We start from the raw sequence: 26,890 nt of genomic DNA on the forward strand, positions 1-26,890 counted from the left end.
TTAGCTCAAAAAACATTTTTTTGCCTTTAAAAGTAAAATGTATACGATCCAGTTTTTTGATTGATGCGTCTGAACAATCATAGACAGGTTTGAAAATATTTGACACATTTTAATGCTTTAGTAGGCAAGTTAGTAGACAGTTAGTCTATACAGTTAGCATAATGTTAGCTCTAAACTGCTGGATCATGCTAGTCTTTCAAAATTGTCGGGCTGGGGTGATTTGTGCCAAAGGGGCAGGGTTAAGTTGTGCCAGTGGGATGTAAGTAATAGTCTGGATCTAGACCAGAGGGGTGGTCCATAAAACAAGTTTACCAAATAAGCCAGGCTTATTTTAGTTAATATAGTCAGGTCAGTGTTAAATAAACAATAACATGTGTTTTATATGATCCCTCTTATTTTGGTAAAATAATAAACATTTTGCAGGTTGTGAAAGGGGGATGTAAACTTTTGACCTTACCTGTAGCAGTGTTTCTGTATGTTTTTATCGTTACATAACTTCCAGGGTTTTTTAACACTTTTTAATCATACAAACTGAGACTCATACTGTATGTATCGATGCACACAAAACTTGACATTTATAACTAAAGCGCATTAACGAGTATCTAATGCAAATAAATGGTTTGATGATCTATAATCTTTAATTACATAAAAGCAAAATAATCTCAATCCAAAAGATGAGGACATTGGTTTAATTTACATGACTGAACAAAAACCTGTTAACTTACCTCTTATACTGGCAGGTTAGCAGCTGAGCTGAGAGAATAATCCATAATGAGTAATAATACAGACTCATACTTTATATGGAAAAAATCTCTTTCAATGTGCATTCAGTAGCATCTACAGTACTTATTTGATTAAGTGATTTACAAATCAAATTACAAATTACAAATCAAAACATCTACATAAGCAAGACATTTCAAATAAAATGCATGAAAGAGACCACTGATCTATATCATTTTCTATTATAGATCAGTAAGTGAAACTCTCAATTAGTGAAAGTAAACCAGTTAACTTTGCCTTTAAACACACAAGTTTACAACTGAGACCAAATCTAATCATGGTTAGTAAAACGCATGACAAATAGAGTCCAGAAACCACAAAAACAACCAAAGACCTGATACTTCAGTGTTTATAACAGCCGCATGTCACTTTTATTTAAATAAACTCTTCACTTCTTCTTTTTTTTTTTTAATCTGTAAAATCTCAAAAAAAACAAAACACTGAAAGGAGTGTTAAAGTCTTAATTTAAAACAAAAACAACAGTACAGACACATAAAAACACATACGTCTTTCAGCTGTTTGTAAACTCCGGACAGGCGGATAAGTTTGGCAGAAAACGCCGTCACACGTTCGTGTCTTAAAAATGCTTGTAGAATCATTATTGCAGTTCAGCCGATACAAAAGGCTACATGAGTACGCTTAAAAAACACAAAAGAAACGCCAATCGCAGAAAACCCGCTAATGCCAATGTTTGTAAAACACAACCAGCAGTGTATAGTGCACAATTAACAATGTACAGCCGCACACAAACTCACAAACACAGATCAAAACAGTAAAGTGCACACATACACACGTTATAGACGTCTGTCCGTCTGATCACTTGAAAGTCTTTGAAGATAACTTGTATATGTCTTAGCAAAAAAAAAAAAAAAAATTACGAATCATATAAATGTAACAGCAAACTCGACGAACAGATCAAGAAGGGAACAGTGGAAGGTCTGAATGAGAGATCAAATGCGTTTAAGATGCACAAATCCACAGGACGCGCTGGATAAGGAACAGAGCGACAGAAATGCTGAAACACCACCTGCGTGGATCCTCCCAAAACACAGGGAAGCAACTTCACTCCAGAATCCCCAAGTAGTAATGAAAATTGCAAATTTTTGGGACAGCTAAAATTTTTGCAACCTTTAAACATTCTTCTCCAAATTCTCATTACTTTCAAGCAGAAAATGTAAAATATTAAGTGTTTTATATCTATCACGAAGCTAACTGCATTACAGTAATATAGTAAATATCACTGTTACAGTAAAGAGAAATTGAAAAATTTTCACATGAATGAAAATGTGCTCAGTCATCAACAAAATTATCACAATGAAAAAAAATGTAAACTGATCCTAAAAATAAGCTTTCTATGCAAAATTTAGATTTTACCTCTGGAGTGAAATAAAACTTAGATGTGTTTTTTGGTGAGTTTAATATCTACCGGATTCAAATGCTCTTGCGCTCTAATGAAATCAATAAATCTGCTGTCGAAGCATCAAACAGTGTCTGCGTGTGCCAGCGTAACATCAAATTGTAATCAGTCGTTCAAGTTGAGCAGTGTGTTTGTGTGTGTAAGAAGGCCTTAAGGAACAGTCCCTGCATTCAAATACATGATAGCTTAACTCTGGCAATGTTGAGAATGTCTGTAAGCAAATCCCTACGACGCTCACACTGCACCTGTGTCTGTGTGGTTAATATCTCACTGGATAGATACGAAAGCCTGTCAACCCGTCCAGTGTTTGTGTGGAAATGTAGCTCTCTGAATGTGAGTGTTTGTTCAAAGTCAGAGTGTGTATGCGTGTGTGTCTGTCTTAAAGCTGCAGTGTGTCAAAGAAAAAAACAACTGCAAAAATAATGAAAACATACAGAGGCCATGCATTACACTCTTTTGGTAACTTACGTTTCACTCAGTAATCAAAATATACATCAAGAATGAGTTAAAGTTCACATATGTATATGCAATTGACTCGTACATAGTTTTTTGCATTGTTATATTTTCATGCCAATTCAACTAACATTTATTCAATTTTAAAACTCACTTTTCATATTTGCCTAATTAAAGTAATCAGAATCAGCTGGGAATGTGGTTAACTGTCATTAAAAGTAATGTCACAATGCTAATTTTTGTTTCCTTGGAAGTTTGGGGTTAAAAAAATTAAAATTTGAAAACTAGACTGAAAAAACTATAATGATGCATGGCCTTCCACATGTTTGGAAACAATCATTATTTTTGCAGTGTGACACACTTTAAACTCCACGTACCAGATTCTTAATAACTGACTACTGTCAATCACAAACTGTCCGTCCCGCCTCCTAGCAAGTTGCCTGGCAACAACCCGGCTGTGCCGTCCTCTAACTGAGGAGAGCCCCATAGGCTGCTGCCGTGGTAACCAAGAGCTACGCCCCCCCATACCCCTTTCCCCGCCCCTTCCCCTGCGCTGTTGCTCCATTGGCTGAGGAGGGCGAGTCCTGGCGCTTCCACCGTGGGGCCGGTTGTCACGTCCAGCCCCTGCCAGCCCACTGCCGCCTCTCCGTCCGCCCCGGTGCCCACGGGCCGCTCAGCCTCTCGTGGGGCGGGGTCAGAGCCAGGCGAGCCCTCAGGTGACCCCGCAACCCCTGCGGCCTGGGAATGTGTGAAGTAACGGATGACCTCCTCCTCGCTCATGAACTCGGCCAGGATGGTGGTGTTTCCCAAAACACACCTGAACAGCAGACACAACATTTACAAAATCAATTAAATTGAAAATAAAAGTAAAAACACAATTACCTGACATAAAAAAGCTCCACAAAGACATAACCAAATTTTATGTTTGTTTAAGTTTAGCCAATAAAATGAGAATTATATACAACATGTACTGGCCTACATAGATGAGTAATTATGTGTATGTGTGTTTGTATGATAGCAGGACTCACATATGCAGGGCGCTCTGGGCTTTGGCAGCTTCATGAGGGCTGCAGTAGCGAATCAGAGCACTGCCCTGTGTCAGGCCGAGGTGAAAGGTCAGCAAAGGGCCATGCTGCAGACAGATCGTCCTCAGGGTCGAGCCGTCAATCTGCACACAAAACACAAGAACATATTAAATCTGCAAGCAGCATTGAAAGAGCCCTCGCACCCAGGCTCACCACCACTGCAAAACAGCAAACAGTGAGCAATATGCATTTAAAAAGGTAAATATAGAAGGAATGTCAAAGTCATTTATATGTGCCATACTTCTTGTTGCCAGCTGGTGGCGCGAAGCATGACGTACCCTGTTGCCAACAGGTGGCGCTATGATTATAACTGGATATTGGCATGTAGGTGTCTTCAGGCCAGCACTTTTATCAAACATATGAAGTTTTGTGCAGATTGAACATTGCATGTTTAAGTTACAAAGCATTTCCTGTTGCCAGCAGGTGGTGCTATGATTATAACCAAATACTGGCCTTCAGACGTGTTCAGGCCAGGAATCTTATTGAATGTGTGACGTTTGGGGCAGATCGAACATTGTATGGCTGAGTTACATCAACTTCTATTCCCATGGCTAAACATCGAACTATGTCAAGCTTCCACGGACACTTCCTTTAACAACAACTCAAGATCTTCACAATTTAACACCACAAAGGCCTTTAGATTAAACTGACTTCCTGTTGGGTTTCGGACTTTGTACCCTTGGACTTTTTTGTAGGTATTGGTGTGTTACGTGTGTCTAATGAATTCCATACATGTATGTGAAACATAGCTTGAGGGGCACTTTTGTTTAAATTTTATAGGTGGCGCTATCGAACCATTTTGCCTTCTAAAAAATCCATTTCAGATGTAAATTTGCACCACTTATTGGTGTTATTAGTGTGTGTGTGTGTGTGTGTGCAAAGTAAGTTTCATGAGTTTAAGCATGTTTAGGCCCTTAAAAAGCAATTTGTTTTGGAGAAGCTGAGCAATTCCAATAAAAAATCTGATGCCCCAAACTGCACTAAATATCCTGAGAAACACTGTAAAAACGTTTTTAAACCGACATTGCAAGTAGCAGCAAAGAATTAATAATACACACCACTGTTCAAATGATGATTTTTTTGAAAAATTTTTGCTCACAAAAGTTGCATTTATTTGATCACCAATACAGTAAAATTGTAAAATATTATTACAATTTAAAATAGGTGTTTAGTATGTGAAAAGTCAAAGCTGAATTTTCAGCATCATTACTCCAGCCTTCAGTGTCACATGATCATCCAGAAATCATTCTAATATGCTGATTTGCTGCTTAAGAAACATTTCTGATTATCAATGTTGAAAACAGGTGTGCTGTTCTGTTCTTTTGAACTGTTTAGTCAAAGAATTGATGATAATTAGAAATGTTTCTTGAGCAGCAAATCAGAATGATTTCTGAGGGATTATGTGACACTGAACACTGTGCTTGTACACACCTGTGGCGTGAGGTTTCGCAGCAACAGCCATGATTTTCCCGCTGAAGCTCCTCCATCGCTCCACTCTGAAGAACACGGGACAAAAACAGGTTGATCTTCGCATACATCCATTCCTCACATATAAATGTGAAAGTGTGTGTTCGCAGTACCTGATTTAAAGGGTGACTCCGGGCCGCTGGCTCCGCCCCCCCATGCCCTGGGCATCCAAGGCCCCTCTCCTGACCACGACTGGGACTGCTTCTGACTGGAGAGACCCGGAGGGGGGCGGGGCAGGTGAGAAGTGTTTCGATTGGTCCGCCATGATTTGCCATGTCCAATGGGCTCCGGCGGCCAACTGGACTTCAGCTCCGAGTATTTAGCTGGAAACATTACGTGGTTACAGCGCAAAATGTTACCAGCTGTACTTGCACTTGAAAGGCATTAGTAAATATACTAAATACTTTCTTGAAAATGTAAAAGGTCTGTGTTTTGAAGTCAGTGTTACCCGTGCCGTGTGCAGTGAGGGGCGTTTCTGAGGCACTGTACGGCCAGGCACCAGGTGAAGGCATACAGGTGTTCAGAGAGTTTGACCCTGATCACAGACAGACATTCACACACAGTTACATTTTCAAGTATGCATAGAAAATCTAATTTTTAAGGCATCTAAACGGGATGAATTTTGCTGTTAAACCAGTCACGATCTGCTCCATGCAATCTACTTTTATCAAGTAACAGATCTTTTAGTGTAACTGTACAAAGTCCACCTTTATCTTGTACTTCATGTGTCTTTTTTGACTGATTTGATCAAACAAGCATAAGAATAACTTTAGTCATATTTCCAGATAAACACTTATTGAACTGAAAAGCTGGGCTTTAATTGATTCTGCAGAAATCATTTTTAGAAAAAAATAAAATAAATCAGTGAGTCTCAAATCACAATTTGAGGAATGTTTGTTTCCAGAAGCTTTACTTTTAATGATATTGACAAGCCTCCAAAACGTCTAACACCTTTTGAGGAACTTTTGTGTTCATCTCTCAGTCATCATTGGATTGCATTGCATTGTGTTTGGATCATTTAAATCACATCTTACTAGACATTTAAATATCATTTGTCCCTTTGTCTCTTAATAATATGATGTCATGTTACACATTTAAATAATGTATAGAACAAACTATAAATTCTGTAACAGGCTTGAAAACAATCCTAAAATCTATATATAGCTGTCTTGGAGAGGTATGGTATCCAAGTTGCAACATCTAGCTATCAGAGTGTCTCAGGGCTCAGTTCTTGGACCACTTCTCTTCTGTCTACATGGCATCACTAGGTTCTTTAATTCAGAAACATGGTTTTTCATATCGCTGTTATGCAGATGACACTCAACTCTCCTTCCATTCTGATTAATCGACGTTAGCTGCTCGGATCTCAGCTTGTCTAACAGATATTTCTTGCTGGATGAAGGACAGTCATCTTCAATTCAACCTTGCCAAGACAGAACTGCTTTAGTTCCATCAAACCCATCGTTTCGTCACCTTTTCACCATCCAGTTGAACATCAACTATAACTCCTTAAAAAAACAGCCAGAAACCTTGGAGTTGTGATAGATGATCAGCTGACTTTCTCAGACCACACTGCTAAAACGGTCCGGGTCCTGCAGATTTGCTTTATTCAACATCAGGAAGATCAGGCCCTTACTTTCGGAACATGCTCCACAACTCATTGTTCAAGCTCTTGTCCTGTCCAGGCTGGACTATTGCAATGGTCTTTTGACAGATCTTGCAGCCAGTTCTATCAAACCTTTACAATTAATCCAGAATCCAGCTGCAAGGTTCATTTTTAATGAGCTGAAAAGAACGTGCGTTACACCGCTTTTGATCAATTTGCACTGGCTACCAATAGCTGCTCGCATAAAATTCAATGCATTTATGTTTGCCTACAAAACCACCACTGGTTATGCACCCCTTTACCTAAATTCATTACTTCAGACTTATGTGCCCTCTAGAAGCTTACGTTTTGCATATAAACAGCGCATTATTGTGCCATCCCAAAGAGGCACAAAATCACTTTCCCATTAAATGTACCCTTCTGGTGGAATTACCTGCCCAACTCAATCCGAACAGTCCTTAGCCATCTTAGCCAACTAATAAACTGTATATAAGATTCATCAAAAAAAAATAAGAAACACATTTTTGTAAATTGTGCTGGTGAACATCAAAACTAATACATATGACTTTCTTTCGTTGAACACTGATATAAACCTGATTCTCCTGTTACATAAGGCATTAAATCAGACGGTCTCAGTACCTGTGTTGTCTTGCAGCAGATGATGTTCAGTATCACTGAGCACAGAGGGTCCCAGCATACCCGCAGGGCTCATGTAGGGGTCAGGCTCAGGCTCAGGGCTCTGGACGCCCTTCCATGGGACACCCGGCTGAAACTCTGAGTGAGACAAAATATACAGCAATAAATACACGTGGGGTCCTGATGACGGGTGGTTTCCATATAATATCAGACTTCAAATGCTGAGCTGGACTGAATGCAATGAGAAAGTAAAATAAATTACTCTTATGTGCTGCTGCTTTTATCATGTATAGATCAAAAAGACTCAGAAATCAGTCTATTTGATTATTTCCCTTGACCACTCTAACAACTCACTCGCTGCCTGAAATGGTCAGCAGCTCTTGAACTTTGTCATAAAACTTAAAATAAAACAAAAAGTGTTAGTGACGCTACTCAAATATATTCAGAAAGAATTTCCAAAAATGCATTTTAAGGCTTTTCTAAATGTGCTTTGCACAGGTTTTGTAAGCATCAGATTTTAAACAGGTTGCCGTTTCGGTTTCCAAAAAAGTACACTAAAGTTTTAAAGTTTGGGGCAAGAAAGAAGAAGAAATTAATACTTGTAAGGGATGCATTAAATTGATCAAAAGTGAAGGTAAAGACATTTACAATTTAACAGGTCTTCAATTTTAAATAAATGCTGTTCTTTTGAACTTTCTATTCATCAAAGAATACTGAAAAAAAAAAACATTAACTGCTTTCAAAATTGATAAAAAACTGAAATGTTAAACATCATATTAAAATGATTTCTAAAGGATCATGTGACACTGAAGCCTGGAGTAATGATGCTGAAAAATTTAGTTTTGATTACAGCAATAGATTACATTTGAAAGTGAAAAGTGACATGATGTGTGGCCATTGGTGGATCCATAAGGCACAACTGCCTAATATTTAGTTTTTCTATATATGCACATTTTTACTGCAAGTACAGTGTTTACTGCAAGCAGAAAAGTCTCAAAAAAATTTAAAAAATCTGTTTTTGATCAGTAGTGTGGCTATGTCTAAGAATCAGTTTTGAGAGTTTTAAGAGTGAACAAAGTCAATACAGGTTGAGTAAATTCACCAGGAGGAAAATTATTACTAAAAGGATTTAAATGTTACCTGGGGGCCAGGTGGGGTTGGCAGGAGGCGTGTCGACTTTTCCACCTGCGCTTCTGTGCCAGCTGCCGCCCAACACATCATACTGAGAGAACGAGGAGCCGCCAACCTGCTTGACCGGCCCTGAGAACACAAACACAGAGTTTAACATCTACTCATAGGAGTCTATGAAAAGCCCTTTTATTTTTCTCAAATTCCACGCTTTCCTTTAGCTAAATAGCAAGTACATTTTACTAATCAAAAAAAGGGGTCTAATCAATTGAATCAACCTAATTTGTCAATTTTATGACAATTCAACATCACAGTAATTCACAAGTAATCCACATGACTCTAGTCCAGGGGTGGGGAACGTTGATCCCGGAGGGCCACTCTCCTGCAGAGTTTAGCTCCAACCCTAATCAAACACACCTAAACAAGCTAATCAAGGTCTTCAGAATTACTAGGGCTACAGTCAGGGTTGGAGCTAAACTGCAGGAGAGTGGCCCTCCAGGATCAACATTCCCCACCCCTGCTCTATTCCATCGATTAACATCTTGCGAAGCCAAAAGCTGTGTTTTTATAAGAAAACAAATCCATCCTTAAAAAGTTTTTTTTTAACTTCAAACTGTTGCTTTCAGCTAAAATGAGTTCTCTAACATGCAGTTTTTCCTCTTCTCAAGATGTTAATTGACGAACTGGAGTGGTGTGGATTACTTGTGTTTTTATCAGCTGTTTGGACTCTCATTCTGACTGCACCCATTCACTGCAGAGGATCCATTGGTGAGCAAGTGATGGAATGCTACATTTCTCCAAATCTGATGAAGAAACAAACTCCTCTACATCTTGGAAGGTCAGAAGGTGAATATATTTTCAGGAAAAAATGTGTTTGAGGAGTTGACATCCTCACCTGTGAAAGCAGCAGGAGCTTTGCCGTGCACCTCAGATCCTCCCATAGCTGAATGCACTGGCCCATCCGGCTGTTTGTGGGCGTTCATGCCCAGCTGATGGAGATGCGCGTCTGGGTGTTTGGGGACGTGTCCTCCCATGGGGGGCGGCGGCGAGTGTTTCGGCCCACCAACACCTTGCTGCTGCTGCAAGATAGCCATGATCCGTGCCAGCTATAAAGAATTCGCACATTAGTGAAACAGACTTAGTTTATTCAAAATGCATTTATTTGCATTGAGGTTTTAGAAGAAAAAAATGCATTTATTTTTAGAAGCCACACTGAATAAAACAATAAGACTTTGATTGTTGGGTGATATTGACTTATTTATACATAATGTGTACATTTGAGTGTTCTTTCAGTCAGTAGGGGGCGCTGTTCTGTTATTTGGTTGAGTGGTTATGCTGTACCTGCTGTGGGTCGTGCTGCTGTCTTACAGGGGGAGGAAACTTCCTCTGATTCAGAAACTGTTGCTGCTGCTGTTGTTGTTGTTGTTGTTGCAATATAAGCTGACAGGCCTGAGTTAGTAAATGTATATAAAACATTAAAACAACACTTCTTAAATGTCTTGCATTATATTAGTGGGCAAAATGTGATACGTACTAGCTGAAACTGTTGCATGTGTGGATGAATGCCACCGAGCATGGCAATGTGTTGGGGGGAAAGCTGTGGAGGGAACATGCCTCCACTAGGGGGCGCCATTGGCTTTAGCATCGGCCCAGGAACCTGCAGAACAATTACGGAACCGTGATATAACTGTGAGCTAATAAAAATCTGCTTATCGTAGTTTTAAAACTAAAAACACAAACTGACCTGAGGAGGCAGGAACTGATGAGGCACTTGTGCTCGTATCCCAGGGGAAGGGTTTAAGGGGTGCACAGCAGCCTGATGCATCCCTCTCAACGGAGGAATCCCACCACCGCCAAACATACTATGACCTCCAACCTTCAAAACAACAGCAAAAAGGAACAGCTAAAGTTTTAGAAAGTTTTAAGTTCAAGTCCACAAAATTCTACCTATGTACTTTCACCCTTGCAACTTTGAACAAGGTACTTAAGCTGCCATGAAACCGAAGCTGCAATGGACTTCCGTATGTGACGTACTTTCGAGTGAAACTGCTTGTTGAATAAGACAAAAAAACAATACAGTACTTGATATCCCTCATGAATTTGTTCTCAAGTAGGGTTTCTTCATTTATGGCATGGAATCTTTGTTATTAGGTAGGATTGAATGTGTCTCAGTACCTTGTCAATATAAGGTCCGGTCTCTCCGGATGGCATTTCTTTAGAAGTCTGTGGGCGGAATCCTCCCCCAGTCCTGCCACCTCTCCGCATCTCACCATCATTCGTTCCTCTCCTGTCATGCCTACTATCATGACCCATACTGGAGTCTTCATCCTGTCAAAAACATACAGCATATTTCTACAGATCTGCTGCAACACACAAGAGCAGATCAGCACAGTGGTAACGTCTAGCTTACCGTAACGCTCATATTTGAGAACTGCCGATTCACAGAAGATGTCCACGAGTCCCCACTGTTACCCTTAAGAGGGCTCTAATGGACAAAGCAAAGGGTTACTAAGGAGTTGACAGTTTTCCCTAAGTCAGAAAGTATTGGTGAGGTCAGAAAAAACTACCAACACACCTTAGCGTTGATTCTCCTGGACCCCTGGCCTTGTCCCCAGCCTCCAGAGTTGTATGTGTTGCTTTGAGATCCCCGACTGCCCCAAACAACAGTGCCACCCTCCTCTTCCTCCCAACTGGAGTGTCGGGATACATTCGAGCCTTCATCACCCCACCCCTCTTGCATAGACTTTGAGCCTTAAGAGTAAATATGATGATCAGCTCAAACGTCAAACTTGAAGAGTTTAGGTAATCATGGCAGCTGTAGTCACAATTACTTTCATTGCATCAAAGGTTGCCATTTACATTTTTGTACACTTGAATAGGCTCTTACCAGACTTGGTAGAATGGGAATGTGAGTTTCCCCATCCTCCTCCTTTTCCTGTTTCACTGGATTCTCCCCAACCATCGAATGATTTCCCCCAAGTAGCTGAACTGCTGTCCATAGACGGTTCGGATGGACCACTGCTGCGTGTCCACGTCGCAGGAACTGGAATGTGAACGTGTTAATGAGCAGGATTAGTGTTGGGCGATATGCTCAATTTTCAAATCGCCCTATCGTCAGCCTGAGAGATCGCCGATACACGATACTATCGTGCTAATTTAATTAATTATCTCTGTACTAAATTCCTTATTCGTTTTGTAAAGGTAGACTTTCTTTTGGCATATGATAAAGGCCCCGATCACACCAAACGCGTCTTTTCGTTCTAAAAACGCGAGGCGCACAGCACTGCCTTTTTTTGGTGACTTTTAAAAAAGAGCAGTGTGCTGCGGTTTTTTTATGTTGCTAAGCAATGACCAAAACAGCTGTCCTGTCAGTCAAATCAAAGGATTATAGCGCGAGCGCTCTAAAATCTTAGTTTTTTTGCTGTTAAGTAAACTGTCATATTAGCAGAAACCCTAAATAATACAGCTCCGGGTTACCCACGATAGACCACAAAGGTTTCTCCTCCTTTTCTGCAGTCTCCAGACGTTTTAAGCAACGGTAAACTTTCGTCACCAGAACAGAAGGCCCGCCTCTCTATTCATTCGATTGGACAATGGAAAAGAACGCGAATGACGTTGGGCGTTTTTCCGCTCAGAGTTGATTTTTTTTCAACTTCAGGCGCTCAGAGCGCTCCTGCAAAAACGCGAGGCGCAGCAGGCGGCGAAAACGCGAGGCGCCCAGTGCGCATAAGCAGCGCGGAGAACGCTGACTGCCAACAGAAAACCATTCAAAAGAGGCGCCTCCAACTGCTAAAACGCGTTCGGTGTGATCGCGGCCTAAGTTGTGCGTGTACAGAGCGTTGACTATAGTTCTGCCGGAGTTGTTCAAGTTACTTTCGGTTTCATTCTCTGCTATCGTCAGTGAGTGAGCTGTAAATGTGCGTGCCAGAATGTAAATGAATGAATCTTTCTTTACCCGTCTTATTGCGATAATGTTACCGCTGTATGTCTGAAGGTTGTCATCAGGTGATGTTGTAGTTAAGTTCATATTGAATGCGGAGAAGTGACGCGCGTGTAATTCACGTGCGTATGTTTAGCGCCATCTGATCGCATCGTAATTCTAATTAACGCCTATAGACGTTACTGAGATGAATGTTTATGTTTACTGTATACAGACTGATTATGATACATCGTAATTCATTCAGCCTGAACCAGGTTTTACTACCTCTAATATACTACCGCTAATATAATATAACACTCCCTTTAGAATCAGTTAATGTACCACCGTACTGGATGATGAAAATCTCCCATTTTCACTGCACGAGGTGCGTTAAGGCGCGGTGGCCTCTCTATGCGTGTGTTTATACCGCGGCAAGTTTCTGAAGCATCCTAGAACAGACTCTCTGTGCTGCATTGCTAAAGTTAAGTTCTTTGTTGACGGATAATAATAATAATCGTCTAACTATCGTCAAAGGCATCAGCAACAGGCGATATCTCTGACTATCGTCGATACACGATACTATCGTCTATCGGCACAACCCTAAGCAGGATGTTTCTGGTTTGAAATGGTTTAACTGCTTCAATATGAACTGCTGACTTTTTACCCGGTTTAGATGGAGCTCCAGCCTGTCTTCCAGACGACTGCTGTTGGGGCTGTGAGCTGTTCTTATCCCACAGATTGACGGCCCTGCTGTTGTAGCGTGACGGATCGCCCCATGCAGATGTGCCATCGTCAACTTCCATCTTTCGGCTGATAGACTGTGGCGAGGGTTCCTCCCACCCACTTGGTTCTACAACTGAAGGCATCTGAGGGATTGGCCCACAGGTCCAACCAGAACCTTTATTTTGGTCGTCGGTCTCTCCCGGACGACCCCGTTCCTGCAAAGCCGTTGGATATCCAGGCATTTGTTGCTGGGTTTGCGATTGCTGCTGCGGTTGTTGATTTGGGGTTTTAAGTGCTGCTTGTTTGTTTGGTATCTGTGATGGAAGAAGCTTCTCGCCCCATCCCTGGTGCTGTTTGACACTGCTGCCTCCCCAACCACTACTCCGCTGCCCTGACTCTTCCGAGCTGCCCCATAAACCTTCATCTTGATTCTTGTGGTCACCACCTTTTTCTTCATTCCAGCCTCGACCCTCAGGTAATGGAGTCCACTCACTTCCACCACTCTGATTCCACCCTTTTCCTTCTCTCCTGCAAGTATTTTCAACCTCCTGGTCTTCTCCCCAACCACTCCCTTTGTGACCAATCCCAACGCTCGTGTCTCCATGCCCAGTCCACCCTTTAGCTCCACCCACCTGGCCAACCTCCTGCTTCTGCATTTTGGAGTTGGAAAGATCACCAGCATCCCGCCAGCCCTCCTTACTGCGTTCGGCCTGAACTTCTACATCCCAGCCAACACTCCCACTGTCGCCCTCAAAATCCCATGCAACGTTCTGCTTGATCTGGGTCTTGCCCCATCCTGTATTGCAAAGTACTTTAGGATCCAGGTTAGTTTGATTGATCATGCTCTGTAAGGGTTCTTCTGGGTGAAGGGCCTGACATCTGGAGGGGCTTTGGACCAGATTTGGGGCATGCATCCCTTCCTCATTGCTTTCTCTACCAGTCGATTCTCCCTCTGACCCATCCCAATCATCAACTGCTTTCTGATTGTCATCTCCTGATGCCACACTGTTTGCAAGCATTGAAGAGTCCTGTAAACTATCTGTGCTTACCTCAGAGATCTCTCTCACATTCTCTTTTGATGCTCCACCTGGCAAGTCTGAGGTCCATCCTGTAGCTGCCTGTTTGTTTGAACCTACTGAGTCTCCGTCCCACGCTCCCTGAGAGATGCCAGTGCCTTCACCTGAACTTCCATCTAATGCATCACTGATCTTTCCAACAGGGTCTTCTCCTGTATCCCATAATTTCGTAGTGGAGATTCCACCACGATTTGGTCCAGCCTGAAGCTCCGCCCAATCCCCAGTAATGCGCTCTTCGTTCTTGCAGACTGTCTGATATGCTGCACTGGCTGGACTCAAGAGTGTGGGAGAAGATTCCTCAGAAGCAGTGTGGTTTAAGAGACCTCGGCCAGGGGCTTCTTTGTCAGGGTCATCAAGGTTGTAGTTTGGTTTTAGACCTTGAGCGCCCTCCTGGTCTCCAGAAAGCAGCGACACCTTGGAATTTAAGTGTTGATTGACTTTAATGGATTCTTTATTCTCACACTGTGAAGATGCACTTCCTTCCATACTGGCTTCTGCATATTCAGAGACTTGAGAAGAACTGTCCGTTTCCAGGCCGTCAGACTCATCCATCCTTGACCTGGCAGAATGTTGGGTCTGATCACTATTCCATGAGTCTTCCGGTCTTGGCCATTTCTCTACATCAGAATCGTCCTTGTCCATTCCCTGAGCCGAGGGTTGACGTCCTGAACCCAACCCCCATGTGTAATTTGCATAAGTGGGAGTGGCAGAGGCGTCTGACGATAAGTGCGGAGAAACTGAATCTACTGTTGGATCTGGAAGAGAAAAACACACCACATCAGAAAATAATAAAGACCTGCCCTCCCCAAAAAAACATGAGTCCAATGATTTCTTTCATTCACACCCACCTGAGGTCTCAGCTTGCTCCTGTTGGGGAAGTTGGGGCACGGTTTCCCCTCCGTTTCCGCCCCCCAGCAGCATGCAGGACAATGGTGGTTGGCCCCTTTTCAGTAGAACTTTTGGTTCCTGTTGGTTGCGGAAGCGCGGGGGCACCTCACGGGGCATGTAGCGCTGGGACACCGTGGAGGGGGGCTGTCCGTTGGCCACAGCGGTCCGCTTTGCATTGTTCCCTCCCTCAGGGGGGTCCGATGAACCCCCGACAGCAGGACAGGGGGAGGTTGTTTCAGCGGGACTGGGTCGTGATGAAGCACAGGTAAGGGTGACAAGGGATGTGGCAGATAGAGATGAGCCCAAATCTGACAGGAGAAACATGGTTAAGAAGAAATAAAGTCAATAACGCATAGCAATGGATAGAGTTTCTTAAAATGAGTTCTACATAATGACAGAAAATTTCACTTGCATTTAAATAAGTCTTTGTAGGTTTGAGTTTCAAACCTTGAACCAAACCAAAACAGGTGACTAAAACATTTAATTCCCAGTACAACATATTTGAAAAACTAGTGGTGCGCCAAACTATCTGTCACCAAACGTATTCAGGCCAGTACTGAGAATATCGTACAGAGTTCAATTACCAAAATGAACACATTTAATTACCCCAAAGCTCTTATTTTTCGGCTAAATAAAAACTTTAATTCCTGTTTGTGTTTTGGTAAAATAAATTATTTTGAGCATCTGCTCAAAACCACAGGACTGTGTAATAACACCAGAAAGAAGCAAAAATACAATATACTAATACATAATATAAAAATAATGTAGAATTTTATTTCAACATAATTCACATAAAATTTGAAAAAATAGTAAAAATATACATTTCAGTAATTATTTTATCTATCTTCATTTTTTCCAATGGTTTTATAAAATAGCTTATGTGACACAGCTTAATATGGACAGAACGAGTTAAATTATATTAAAATGATATGAAATAAAAAATAAAATATATATATTATATAAAATTATATCTGCAATTAATATTGGTGTAAATATGCATTTCATGTGAATTTGTTTGAACATTCAATGCTAGACTTTTAATAAAATTCATTCAGCAAAAATGCATCAAATCGATCATAAGTTCATATTAATAAGTTCACACACAAACATATTAATAATGTTACAATTATTTCAATTTTCAAATAATCTTTTCAATACATTTTCTTTTCTATTCAAAGAATCCACAAATATTTGAAGCAGAAACTGTTTTCAACATTGCTAATAATGAATGTTTTTCTTGCAGCAAATCAACATATTAGAATGATTTCTAATGTGACATTAAAGACTGGGGGAACAATGCTAAAAATTCACCTTTGCATAGCTCAAATATATTACATTTTAAAATGATTATTTTAAGTTGTAATATTTCACAATATCACTGCTTTACTGTATTCTGATCAAATAATGCAGGTTCGGTCAGTTGGTGATAGGCCTGACACGATAACAACTTTTTGTTGAGGAATATATTGCCCCAGAAATAACTGCGATAAGATAAATGGTCATTTTAAGACCATTTTATGCCGCTGAATATATCATCATATTATAACAGCATAAGAATGCAAGAAGGCCTACACACTTTCAAATGACAACAAAACTTTTAATTCTTGAGAATATTTAGATCACGGAAAGAAGTATCAAAATATTAGAGACCTTGAAAAACTTGAATAAATAGTAAATAAACATCTTCTAACAAAAAGTGCAAAGTAACAAGCATAAGTAACAAATACAAATCTGTCTCCCTTAGGTTTAAATGTTTTCTTTAAGTATGAAAGTTGTTTAACCCTTTATGGTTTGGTTACAGTGGGCAATATATTATGGACTAATAAACCGCTTGTGGCCTGATGCATCAGCTTGTTGTCCACTTTCATTTATGTTGATGTTTTGATGTAGATTTCATTTATTTGTGATGTATGTTTTCCTTTTGTGCCTGTATTGTTATATTATTTTTTATGTGTCAAGGGTTTTGAAATTATCTTCGGTTGTTTGTCCTGAAATTAATTGATTGGTCAATTAAGCTTGTGATTAGTAACATCACAAAAAAAAAAGTATTCTAATCTATTTTCTTTTTATTTATTATATAATAATAAAAAAAACTTGTCATAGCACTTGCATGTTATTGCTCTTTTGTTGTTTTTGATTGCATCCATTGTCCTCTTTTGTAAGTCGCTTTGGATAAAAGCGTCTGCTAAATGTCTAAATGTAATGTAAATGAACAAGGCTTGCTTTTAAATGCAAAATTAAAATAAACCGAAAGTGATTAAGAAGATTAAGTGAGTGTGAATCCTTTATTTGAACATCAGATTTTTCCCTCACCTTCTTTACTCTGTAAATGAAGGGTGCACACTATTACTGAAAAACACAATCCCTACTTAGAAGTCAGATGCCCGTATGCACAAAGGCACAGATCTCTAAACAAGGCCATATCTGCAGATGAAACTAGCACCTCATGACTACACCACATTATGCATGAGAAGCTGCAAAAGACGCAGGCGCAAGTGGAATGCAAAAAAAAAAAATGGTGACATTAATTTTTGTAATGGAAATGTAATGGGCAACATATTGGTCACCAAAAATGATTGAGGTCATGTACATATTGTCCGATAAGTTATATATTGATTATTGCGACAGGCCCAGTTGGTGCCTGATTGGTGCAAGATTAATATGTAAAATACCAACCTTTTGTGCTGTCTTCAGTTTCCTGTAATAAAAATAAAAAATGCTCATCAGATGTACATTCACAAATATCCAACTAACATATGGTGTTTTTTTGGGTATGGACAGTGTTGAATCCAGCAAAAGCTCACCTCCTGATGACCGCTGTCTTCTGTCTTTTGGTGACTGTCTTCCATGAACTGCAGCTCCCTTCCTGTTCCTGTGTAATAACACACATCACATTATAACTCTGTGGTTTCACTGAACTGTTTTATACAATACACATTGTAGATGTCATGCATTAATGCCATTAAAGCCTCATCCATGTAGCACAATTGCAATCCATTTGCACCCATTTCCACCAATCCTGTCATGTAGCATTAAAGATTATATTCTACGCAGTTTGTGTTAATAATTACAAACTTTCTTACACAAACACTCTCTACAACGTTACATTGAGGGTATACAGATGGGAAAACTCTTATACATTAATCATGGTACTAAATGACCGTACTATGATATTAGTTCTCCAACGTCTTTCAAAGATTAATATACTACATAAAAAGATATATGGCTCATTGTTGATTTGTGCCATAAAGCTGTTTCTGCTAAAACTTATGAAGCTAACATGCTAATAATGGCGCATTTACGCACAAACATTCAAACGCACAGAAAAATATCCCTTAATAGCACTTTAAGCAAGCAGAATAGAGTACCTTGTATCATTTCAAGCCAGGTACGTTTATGTAGGTCTTCTATACATTGAATTATTCAGTGGATTTCGATGGTAAACAGATGAAGAGATCAAAACTAAACTCAGTACTGACAGATACGTTCGCGAAATAACAAAGTCGGACTTTAAACATGAATCTAATCGATTATCTCACGTGTAATAGGTTTATACGTTGCTGTTAGTGTGATATAGGTTGTGTATGTTTGCAAATGTTTGGGTTTGTTTTGCTCACCTCAGTCAGTCCGGCCTGCAGCTGCGCACTGACGCCGCACCGATCAACATCCGGGTATCAGTTCACAAACATACACACAAATACATGGATACATATACACAGCTCTCACCTACCGCTAAACTTGTATATAAAAATAGTGCAGTTGGGGTTTTTTTGTATTAGTATTATTAATATATGTATTAAAGATGTCAGAGTGTCACAGATAGCTGCCATACAAACGTTTTAACAGTAGTTTGTGTGGGCGCTGCAGATAGCTCAACAGAGGGCGCTGTGATATCCGCAATAAAGCGCTTCAGAGCGCGTCCCAGTTCGCCCACTTACACTATGCCCTAAAAGGTACATACTTTTGAGTGTGTAGTACTCAGGTTATGTAGCAAAGTTTTAGAAAATGCTATGCCATATAATGGAGTTCACTTGTTTGGTGCTAGTCATGTCGTTGGATCTTTGTGTTTTGCAGAGTTTATGCAGTATGGCAAAAACAGTGTTTCTGTTGTGCTGTTCTTATCTTTTTAAAAGTGCAAAATGGTGGCATATTATAACGTTACAGTGTTGGGAAGGTTACTTTGGAAATGTAACAGGTTACAGATTACAAGTTACTTGATTTAAAATGCAATAAGCAGCGTAACTTTTCAATTACTTATTACTTTTAATTACTTTTTGATTACTTTTCTAATTTTTTGATATTTTCAACTGTTATTCATCCTTCATCACTTGAATTTAATTATTCACTTCAATTAAGTAAGGGATAATACACATCTTTATTTTACAGTAACAACTGGCTACATTTTTTTTCCTTTATTGTATCAAATCATCATACAAATCGGTACAAATATCAGCAGTAGTGATACTTTAAAGATAACAAGCATTCATACGACAAAAACACTAAACAAATAATAATAAAAAGTAAACAAAATAAACAAAGCAAAAAAGGGCCATTGTACAAAGAATTCCTTACACAAAAACTTTAAGTGCAGAACAAATTTTAACAGTCTTCATAGCTTTCTTATTTTTAGATCTTGAAATCAAATTAATATAATTTTCCATATCTCTTAAAAAGACCACAAAGACAGCTTTAGAATTTGAGAATTTACATTTGTGAATATAAGATTTGCTTAAGAAAAGAATTAAATTTATAATGAAACAAGTATTTTCTTTTGTGGGGTCTGAGTCAAAATATCCAAAAATAACATTTCGCATTTGTAAAGAAAAATCTGGCAAAATCTTCCATTTAATAAAAACACCAATATCGTACCAAAATTCCTGAGTGTAGTGACATGACCAAAATAAATGTTCCACTGTTTCATCAGCATTCAAACAAAATGAACATGTTAGCTCTAGGTCAGCTCTATACTTTTGTAAACATTTCTTTACAGGATAAAACCTGTGGATCCTGTTTAGATCCAATTAGGATTATCAAATAAATTATTCCAAAAAAAAAGTTACATGTGGAGCAGAAATGAGATTCTCAAGAAATAATGACCTAATTTTATAGTTTTTGTTTCTTGATGTAGAGAAACAAATTCGACCAACAGAAGTGTCACAGGGATTAAGAAGAGATGCAGTAACTGTTGAAGAGTAAGTAAAGTTTTTAAGCAGCATACACAAACCAGAAGGAATAGCTCCCATAACTGTCGCAAATTCTTTTGGAGTTACAGGTATTTGGAAAGAAATTCTGAATATCTTAACAAAAGGCCTTGATTGTTAAACAACTGATGTACCAACATCAAGCCATTACTAAACCAGTTATCATAATACAAAGATTTGTTCTTAAGATGTTCTTATTGTTCCAAATAAATCTGCATGGATGAAGGAACACCATCTACAGCTTAATCTAGCAAAGACCGAGCTCCTTATCTTTCCTGCCAATCCAACTTTACAACAAGACTTCTCCATCCAGTTAGGTTCATCAACAATTACCCCATCGACCTCAGCCAGAAATCTGGGTGTAATCTTTGATGACCAATTGACTTTTAAAGATCACATAGCTAAAACTGCTCGATCTTGCAGGTTTGCATTGCACAACATCAGAAAGATCAGGCCCTTCCTAACAGAGTATGCTACACAACTCCTCATCCAGGCCCTGGTCATTTCCAGGCTGGACTACTGCAATGCTCTTTTAGCCAGTCTTCCAGCATGTACAATCAGACCTATACAAATGATTCAGAATGCAGCAGCAAGACTGGTCTTCAACGAGCCCAAGGCGGCCCATGTCACACCTGTCTTCATATCCCTGCACTGGTTACCGGTTACAGCATGCATCAAATTCAAGACACTGATGCTGGCCTATAGGACAGCCACTGGCTCATCACCTGCCTACCTCCATTCACTACTACGAATCTACAATCCCTCCAGAAGTCTGAGATCCTCCAGTGAGAGACGCCTCATTGTACCACCACAGAGAGGCATGAAATCACTTTCTAGAACATTCACGTTCATCGTTCCTGTCTGGTGGAATGATCTTCCCACCCCTCTCCGGAATGCAGACTCCTTAACAGCTTTCAAGCGACTGCTGAAAACCCATCTTTTTCGAAACTATTTGACTCAATAATATTATTAAAAAAAAAAAAACTTTGTTCTCCTCTCTTTCTGGATCTTCCCTTTCTAGCCTGTACTCATCTAACAACGCCTAATATATGGTATTTTTGAGCACTTCCTATGTTGATCTGCCTCCTTACGATGAATCACTTGTTGTATTCCCAATTTGTAAGTCACTTTGGATAAAAGCGTCTGCTAAATCAGCCATATCACCCTGTAGCCCAAGACTGGTCGCCAAAGCAGGGCTGAGCCTGGTCAGTACATGGATGGGAGACCTCCTGGGAAAACTAGGTTGCTGCTGGAAGAGGTGCTAGTGAGGCCAGCAGGGGATGCTCACCCTGTGGTCTGTGTGGGACCTAGCACCCCACTAGTGATGGGGACACTATACTGCCAAAAAGCACCGTCCTTCGGATGAGACGTTAAACCGAGGTCCTGACTCTTTGTGGTCATTAAAAATCCCAGGATGTCTTTCGAAAAGAGTAGAGGTGTGACCTCGGCATCCTGACCAAATTTGCCCATCGGCCTCTGACCATCATGGCCTCCGAATCATCCCCATATTCCGATTGGCTTCATCACTCTGTCTCCTCTCCACCAGTAAGCTGGTGTGTGGTGGGCGTTCTGGCGCACTATGTGGTTGGATGCTGGATGAGGAGATACCCCTGACACTGTAAGCACTTTGAGTGTCTAGAAAAGGGCTATATAAATGTAATGAATTATTATTATTATTATTATTATTATTATTAAATGAATAAATGTAAATGTAAAACACTTATGTGGCGAGAAATTGTGTTTATAAATTAAAGCCCATGCTAGAAGAACTTGTCAATGAAAATTGGAAAGTTTGATTGGGAGTTTGGATATATCATAGTTGCACATTAAAAGAAAATGAGGACCACCAAGCTGAGAGAAGATAAGTTGAGGAAAAGCATTCCAAATAGCCGTTGGTTTAGATAGATATTGCTTCAGCCAATTGATTTTTAAATGTATTGTTAAGGGAATCAAAATCAATGAAATTCAAACCACCGTTATTACAGGAATTTAATATGACTGATTTTCTTATATAAGAGTTTTATTTTTCCACAAAAATTTTGTTAAGATCTCATTAATTATTTTACATGTGGGCTTATCCACAAAGAGAGATTGAGCTGCATAAGCTAAGCGAGACAGTCCTTCTGCCTTTGTAAGCAGTGTTCTGCCTTTTAAAGACAAATCTCTTTGTAGCCAGCAATTGCATCGTCTTTGTGTTTTCGAGATAATAGGTTTAAAGTTGGCAGAGCATCTATATTCATCTTTAGATATTTGTATCCCAAGATATGTTATATTATTTTTGACAGCTATACCCTCAATTGAGGCAACAGAGCAATTTTTGATTGACAGCAATTCACATTTATTAATATTTAAATTTAGCCCTGAAACCTCAGAAAAGGGTCGGAGAATATTCAACGCTACTGGGATTTGCGAGGAGTCATACAAAAATAAAGCGGTGTCATCTGCTAATTGACTTATTATGATATTATTGTCTCCAATTGTGATACCCTTTAAATGGCTACTGTTAATATGCATGCTAAGGAACTGTGTAGCAATTAGGAATAAATATGGGGAAACTGGGCATCCTTGTCTAACTCCTCGATTTAAAAAGAATCTAGGTGACGTTCCATTACTTAGTTTAATTGAGCTGTTAATCATACTACAGAATGAGTTGCCAAAGCCAATTTTTCCAAGAGCCTGAAATAAAAATGCATGTTCCAGTGTATCAGAAGCTTTGTAATAATCTAAAAACAAAATGAAGCCATCACTATTAATATAATCTGAATCAATCATATTTAATACTAATCGTATCTTATTAGAAATGTGTCTTTTCTGCATAAACCCTGACTGCGTTTCGTCAATGATAGAATTCAAAACATGTTTTAATCTTTTTGCCAAAACTAAAGCTAATATTTTATAATCATTGTTCAGCAGTGTGATTGGAGGCCAATTATCGATGAAGAGAGAATCTTTTTTTTGATTTTGGAATAAGAGTTGTCAGGCCTTGGCATAACGTTGCTGGAAGTACTGCCTTCTCTATACTTTCTTCATAAACTTCAAGTAAAAAAGGAGCTATAATGTGACTAAACAGCTAATAAAATACTGAGCTAAGTCCATCTGTTCCAGGAGATTTGTTGGCTTTTAAAGAGTTAATAGCTTCCTCAATCTCTTTTAAAGTGATGGATTCATTGCAAAACTGTTGATCTGAAACACTCAGCTGTTTTATATTAGGTAACTTCTAAAAAAAAAAATCATCAATATGTTTTGGGGATAATTTTGAAGCATATAAATCACTGTAAAATTTGGCACAGAAATTTGCAATACATCTTGGATCATTAGTAATATTGCCATAAGTTTTTTAATTTGGTTATATTTAGCTTGTTCTTTTTCCAGTCTGAAAAAACACGCAGATATTTGTTCACCCTCCTCAATCCATCTTCTAAATGCCCCTTCAGCTTTGTGTTTATATAAATGATTTAACCCTCCTGTTATCCTTGGGGTCAATTTGACCCCATTCAATGTTTAACGTATGTACATATATAATTGACTTTTTTTTTTTTTGCTTCAGATTGAATGACTTTTCCTAATTTAATGGGGAAAACTTGGTAAACATAAAATTAACATGATATTATTTGTTCAATGCCCTGTACACATTTTGTCACATCAGTGTTCTTTGGGGTCAATTTGACCCCAGGTTCTTTTAGCTGTATAAAACATAAGAAATATAAAAAATTTACACACATTTGTTTTGGGTGATATTGAGGTCACTATAACATGCTATGATTTTATAATATGCACTATAATTTTATATGTTAAGTATAATAAAAATAAAAATAAAAACTAACACAACCATACCTGTAGTATTGCGAGAACCACTGTCAATTGAATTGCTCTCTCAATTGAAAATGGCCTCTACGCAAAGGTTTTCTGTCAGTGAGATTTTGTCACAGGTGTTTGACAGTGAAAGTTGGGGGGTGTTTCAGAGTGTTGTTAAGTAGTCAACAAAGACATCAATTACCTGACACGAACCTTTTAGCAAAAAAATATCATATTCTAGAGGTTTTAAATTTGGGGTCAAATTGACCCCAGTGGGAAAAAGGTGTTAGCGGATTTTAGGGTAACAGGAGGGTTAATTTGTGTTGTAAATCTGCCAGTTCTGCTTTTTCACAGTCAAGTAAATTATCTAATTTTTTTTTTGATAAGAGATTTGTGATTCTAGATATATTTTCATCAATTTTTTTCTTTTTTGCCAAATCACTGCAAAATTTTCTAATATATTTGCCAATTTCATACTTAGTAAATTCCCAGTAGCTGCTGTATCTGTTCTCCTCTCTAGCTTTATTCCAATTGTTTTCAATTATCTTAATAATCTCATCTTTCACCTCATTATAAAGGACAACTGAATTGTTAATTTTCCAGTAAGAGGAAAATCCATGCATATTGTCAGAACCTAAAAAGTGAGTGCAGATAAAGATACTTTTATGGTCGGATAATGGTAATGGCCAGATATTAGTATATGTATTACATAATTCCTTAGAGATCAGACAAAAATCAATTCGAGAGAATGAAGATAAAGAGTTGTTGCACCATGTAAACCTCTTTTCAAAGGGATGTGATTCTCTCCAACTATCTACTAAAGAGAATCTTTGCATGAACATTTTTATATATAGACAAGAATTATCCGGTGGTTTTGGAGGCCATCTATCTACACTACTGTCTAAAGTCACCACCAAAAATAAGTAAGGCATATATTTAGCCAATAGATTTAATACTTGTTCCTCTCTAGACGGTTAATAAAAGCTTCATTTTCTCTTGGCTGGTTATAACCATAAACACAAACAAGAATATATATCAAATTTGAAATTTCAACAACAAGGCAAACAAAATGGACACTTAAATCACTTTTATGGAATAAGATCTTCCCCTTAAAATTATTTTTTAATATGCATACACCTGCTGAATGTGTCGTGCCATGAGACATCCATAAGTCCAGGCCCCACTGTGATCTCCAGAAATTTAAGTCCTCTACAGATGAATGACTTTTCATCTGTATAGCTTTTCGTTTAGTAAGATTTCTTAGCCCTCAGGCATTTAAAGAAACAATAGATAGAGACATAAAAGAAAGAAGAAGAAAAGAATAGGCCTAAGTGAGAAAAATAGATGTCTTATTGTACAGAACTTTAACCAGTCAAAAATAGCCTAGGAATGAGAACTCTGGCAAAGAAAAAATGCTGAAATGCAGTATGAAAGGCATACTGCATTCTACTTAAAACAAACTTTGAGCAAACTATTAGAAGTGTAATCAGTGGCGTAGCGCAAAGTGCGTTGGCCCACCCGCAAGAGTGGAGGCGGGGCCCCTCACCGCATAATTAGATGGGGGATTCACCTTTTCATTCAAAATCGTGTATTAGTACTGTGGAAATTCTTAATCGTGATTGGATAACAAGGACAACTGATGTGGTCATAATAAGCCTTTTTCACAAAAATCGGAAATTACGTCAGCGCAGGGTAAAGTCAGTTCCGCTACAGGTCTGCGCCTATTATATTAATATGCTCTTGTCTCAAATAATGCCTTTTACCTTTTCTGTTTTGTCTGTTTTCCAAGTTGTTGTTATATAATCAACAAAGAAACAACATTTTTACTTGTTTGTGATTTATATGGGCACTCGGACCGCTGACTCGTCAATATAATATGCGCAACATAGCGCCAGCTATAGTTTCTGTTCTCAATCTCTGGTATATTTAAGCTATTTTCTCAATTTACTCAGTCATTTCCCTCGAATCACTACATCATGGTAAATTATGACAGCATTTGACAGCATTTATATCCAAATGCACATTTTCCCAAGATTAAATTAAACGATTCTGTGTCCGGATGATGCCTAAACTCAATACAGCAACGTAATCCAGATCCAAATGGAATAAAGCCATTAATCGGAGTATTGTCTTGTTTAGTATTATATTATTTTATTACGTATATCCCTGGGCACATTATGCAACGTACATTTACACCGTAAAATGAATAATGCAAAGGAGAGCAAGTAGAAAATACAATATTACTTTAATAATAATAACAACATTAATAATCGCGAAAAAAACTGACGTGAAGACTCATAATGCACAGCCAGCACCAAACAGACAGAACGGCAAAACTCAAAACTGTACTGTATTATAAGGGCTATCATTCATAATTAAATAAACATAGTCTTTGTGATGACCAGAAGCTGACACAAAGTTTTTGAAAAAAAGTTTGCTATTTTTAGAGTAAAACCCCGGTATATATCAAAGTATCATAGTATCTATTTTGTAAAAATAGACTTATTCCCGAATTTACGCATGTTAAGTACAGCCGCTGCTGTCACCGGAAACACTTTTACCCTGCGAGCGCTAATCCGGAAGCCAGAAACACGGAAGTGTGAAAAAGGCTAATTGTCAAACACGGTAGGCTGCAATTACTACCAAAATAAAAGTCCTATACGTTCACGTTATAAAAACGCTTTAATTATTTATTCGGGCCCGTCCGCTACGCCAC

At 38.9% G+C, this 26,890-nt stretch overlaps 1 protein-coding gene across 1 annotated transcript; it reads right to left on the reverse strand.

Annotated features, from left to right (window-relative positions):
- Positions 1-1,121: 1,121 nt before the first annotated feature.
- On the reverse strand, positions 1,122-18,916 carry tnrc6bb.1 (trinucleotide repeat containing adaptor 6Bb.1). Its single transcript, XM_073836407.1, has 20 exons — positions 18,796-18,916; positions 17,983-18,050; positions 17,855-17,876; positions 15,139-15,486; positions 13,156-15,045; positions 11,460-11,615; positions 11,148-11,323; positions 10,983-11,057; positions 10,748-10,900; positions 10,317-10,448; positions 10,107-10,229; positions 9,914-10,021; positions 9,468-9,678; positions 8,585-8,704; positions 7,448-7,582; positions 5,651-5,737; positions 5,316-5,525; positions 5,167-5,231; positions 3,679-3,818; positions 1,122-3,467 (listed from the first exon to the last, which is right to left on the reverse strand). The coding sequence occupies exons 2-20, from the start codon at positions 18,025-18,027 to the stop codon at positions 3,056-3,058; spliced, it is 4,608 nt and encodes a 1,535-aa protein (XP_073692508.1). The 5' UTR covers positions 18,028-18,050; positions 18,796-18,916; the 3' UTR covers positions 1,122-3,055.
- Positions 18,917-26,890: the final 7,974 nt, after the last annotated feature.

The sequence above is a fragment of the Garra rufa genome, chromosome 1 (assembly GCF_049309525.1).
Source record: "Garra rufa chromosome 1, GarRuf1.0, whole genome shotgun sequence".
Taxonomy (NCBI): Eukaryota; Metazoa; Chordata; class Actinopteri; order Cypriniformes; family Cyprinidae; genus Garra; species Garra rufa.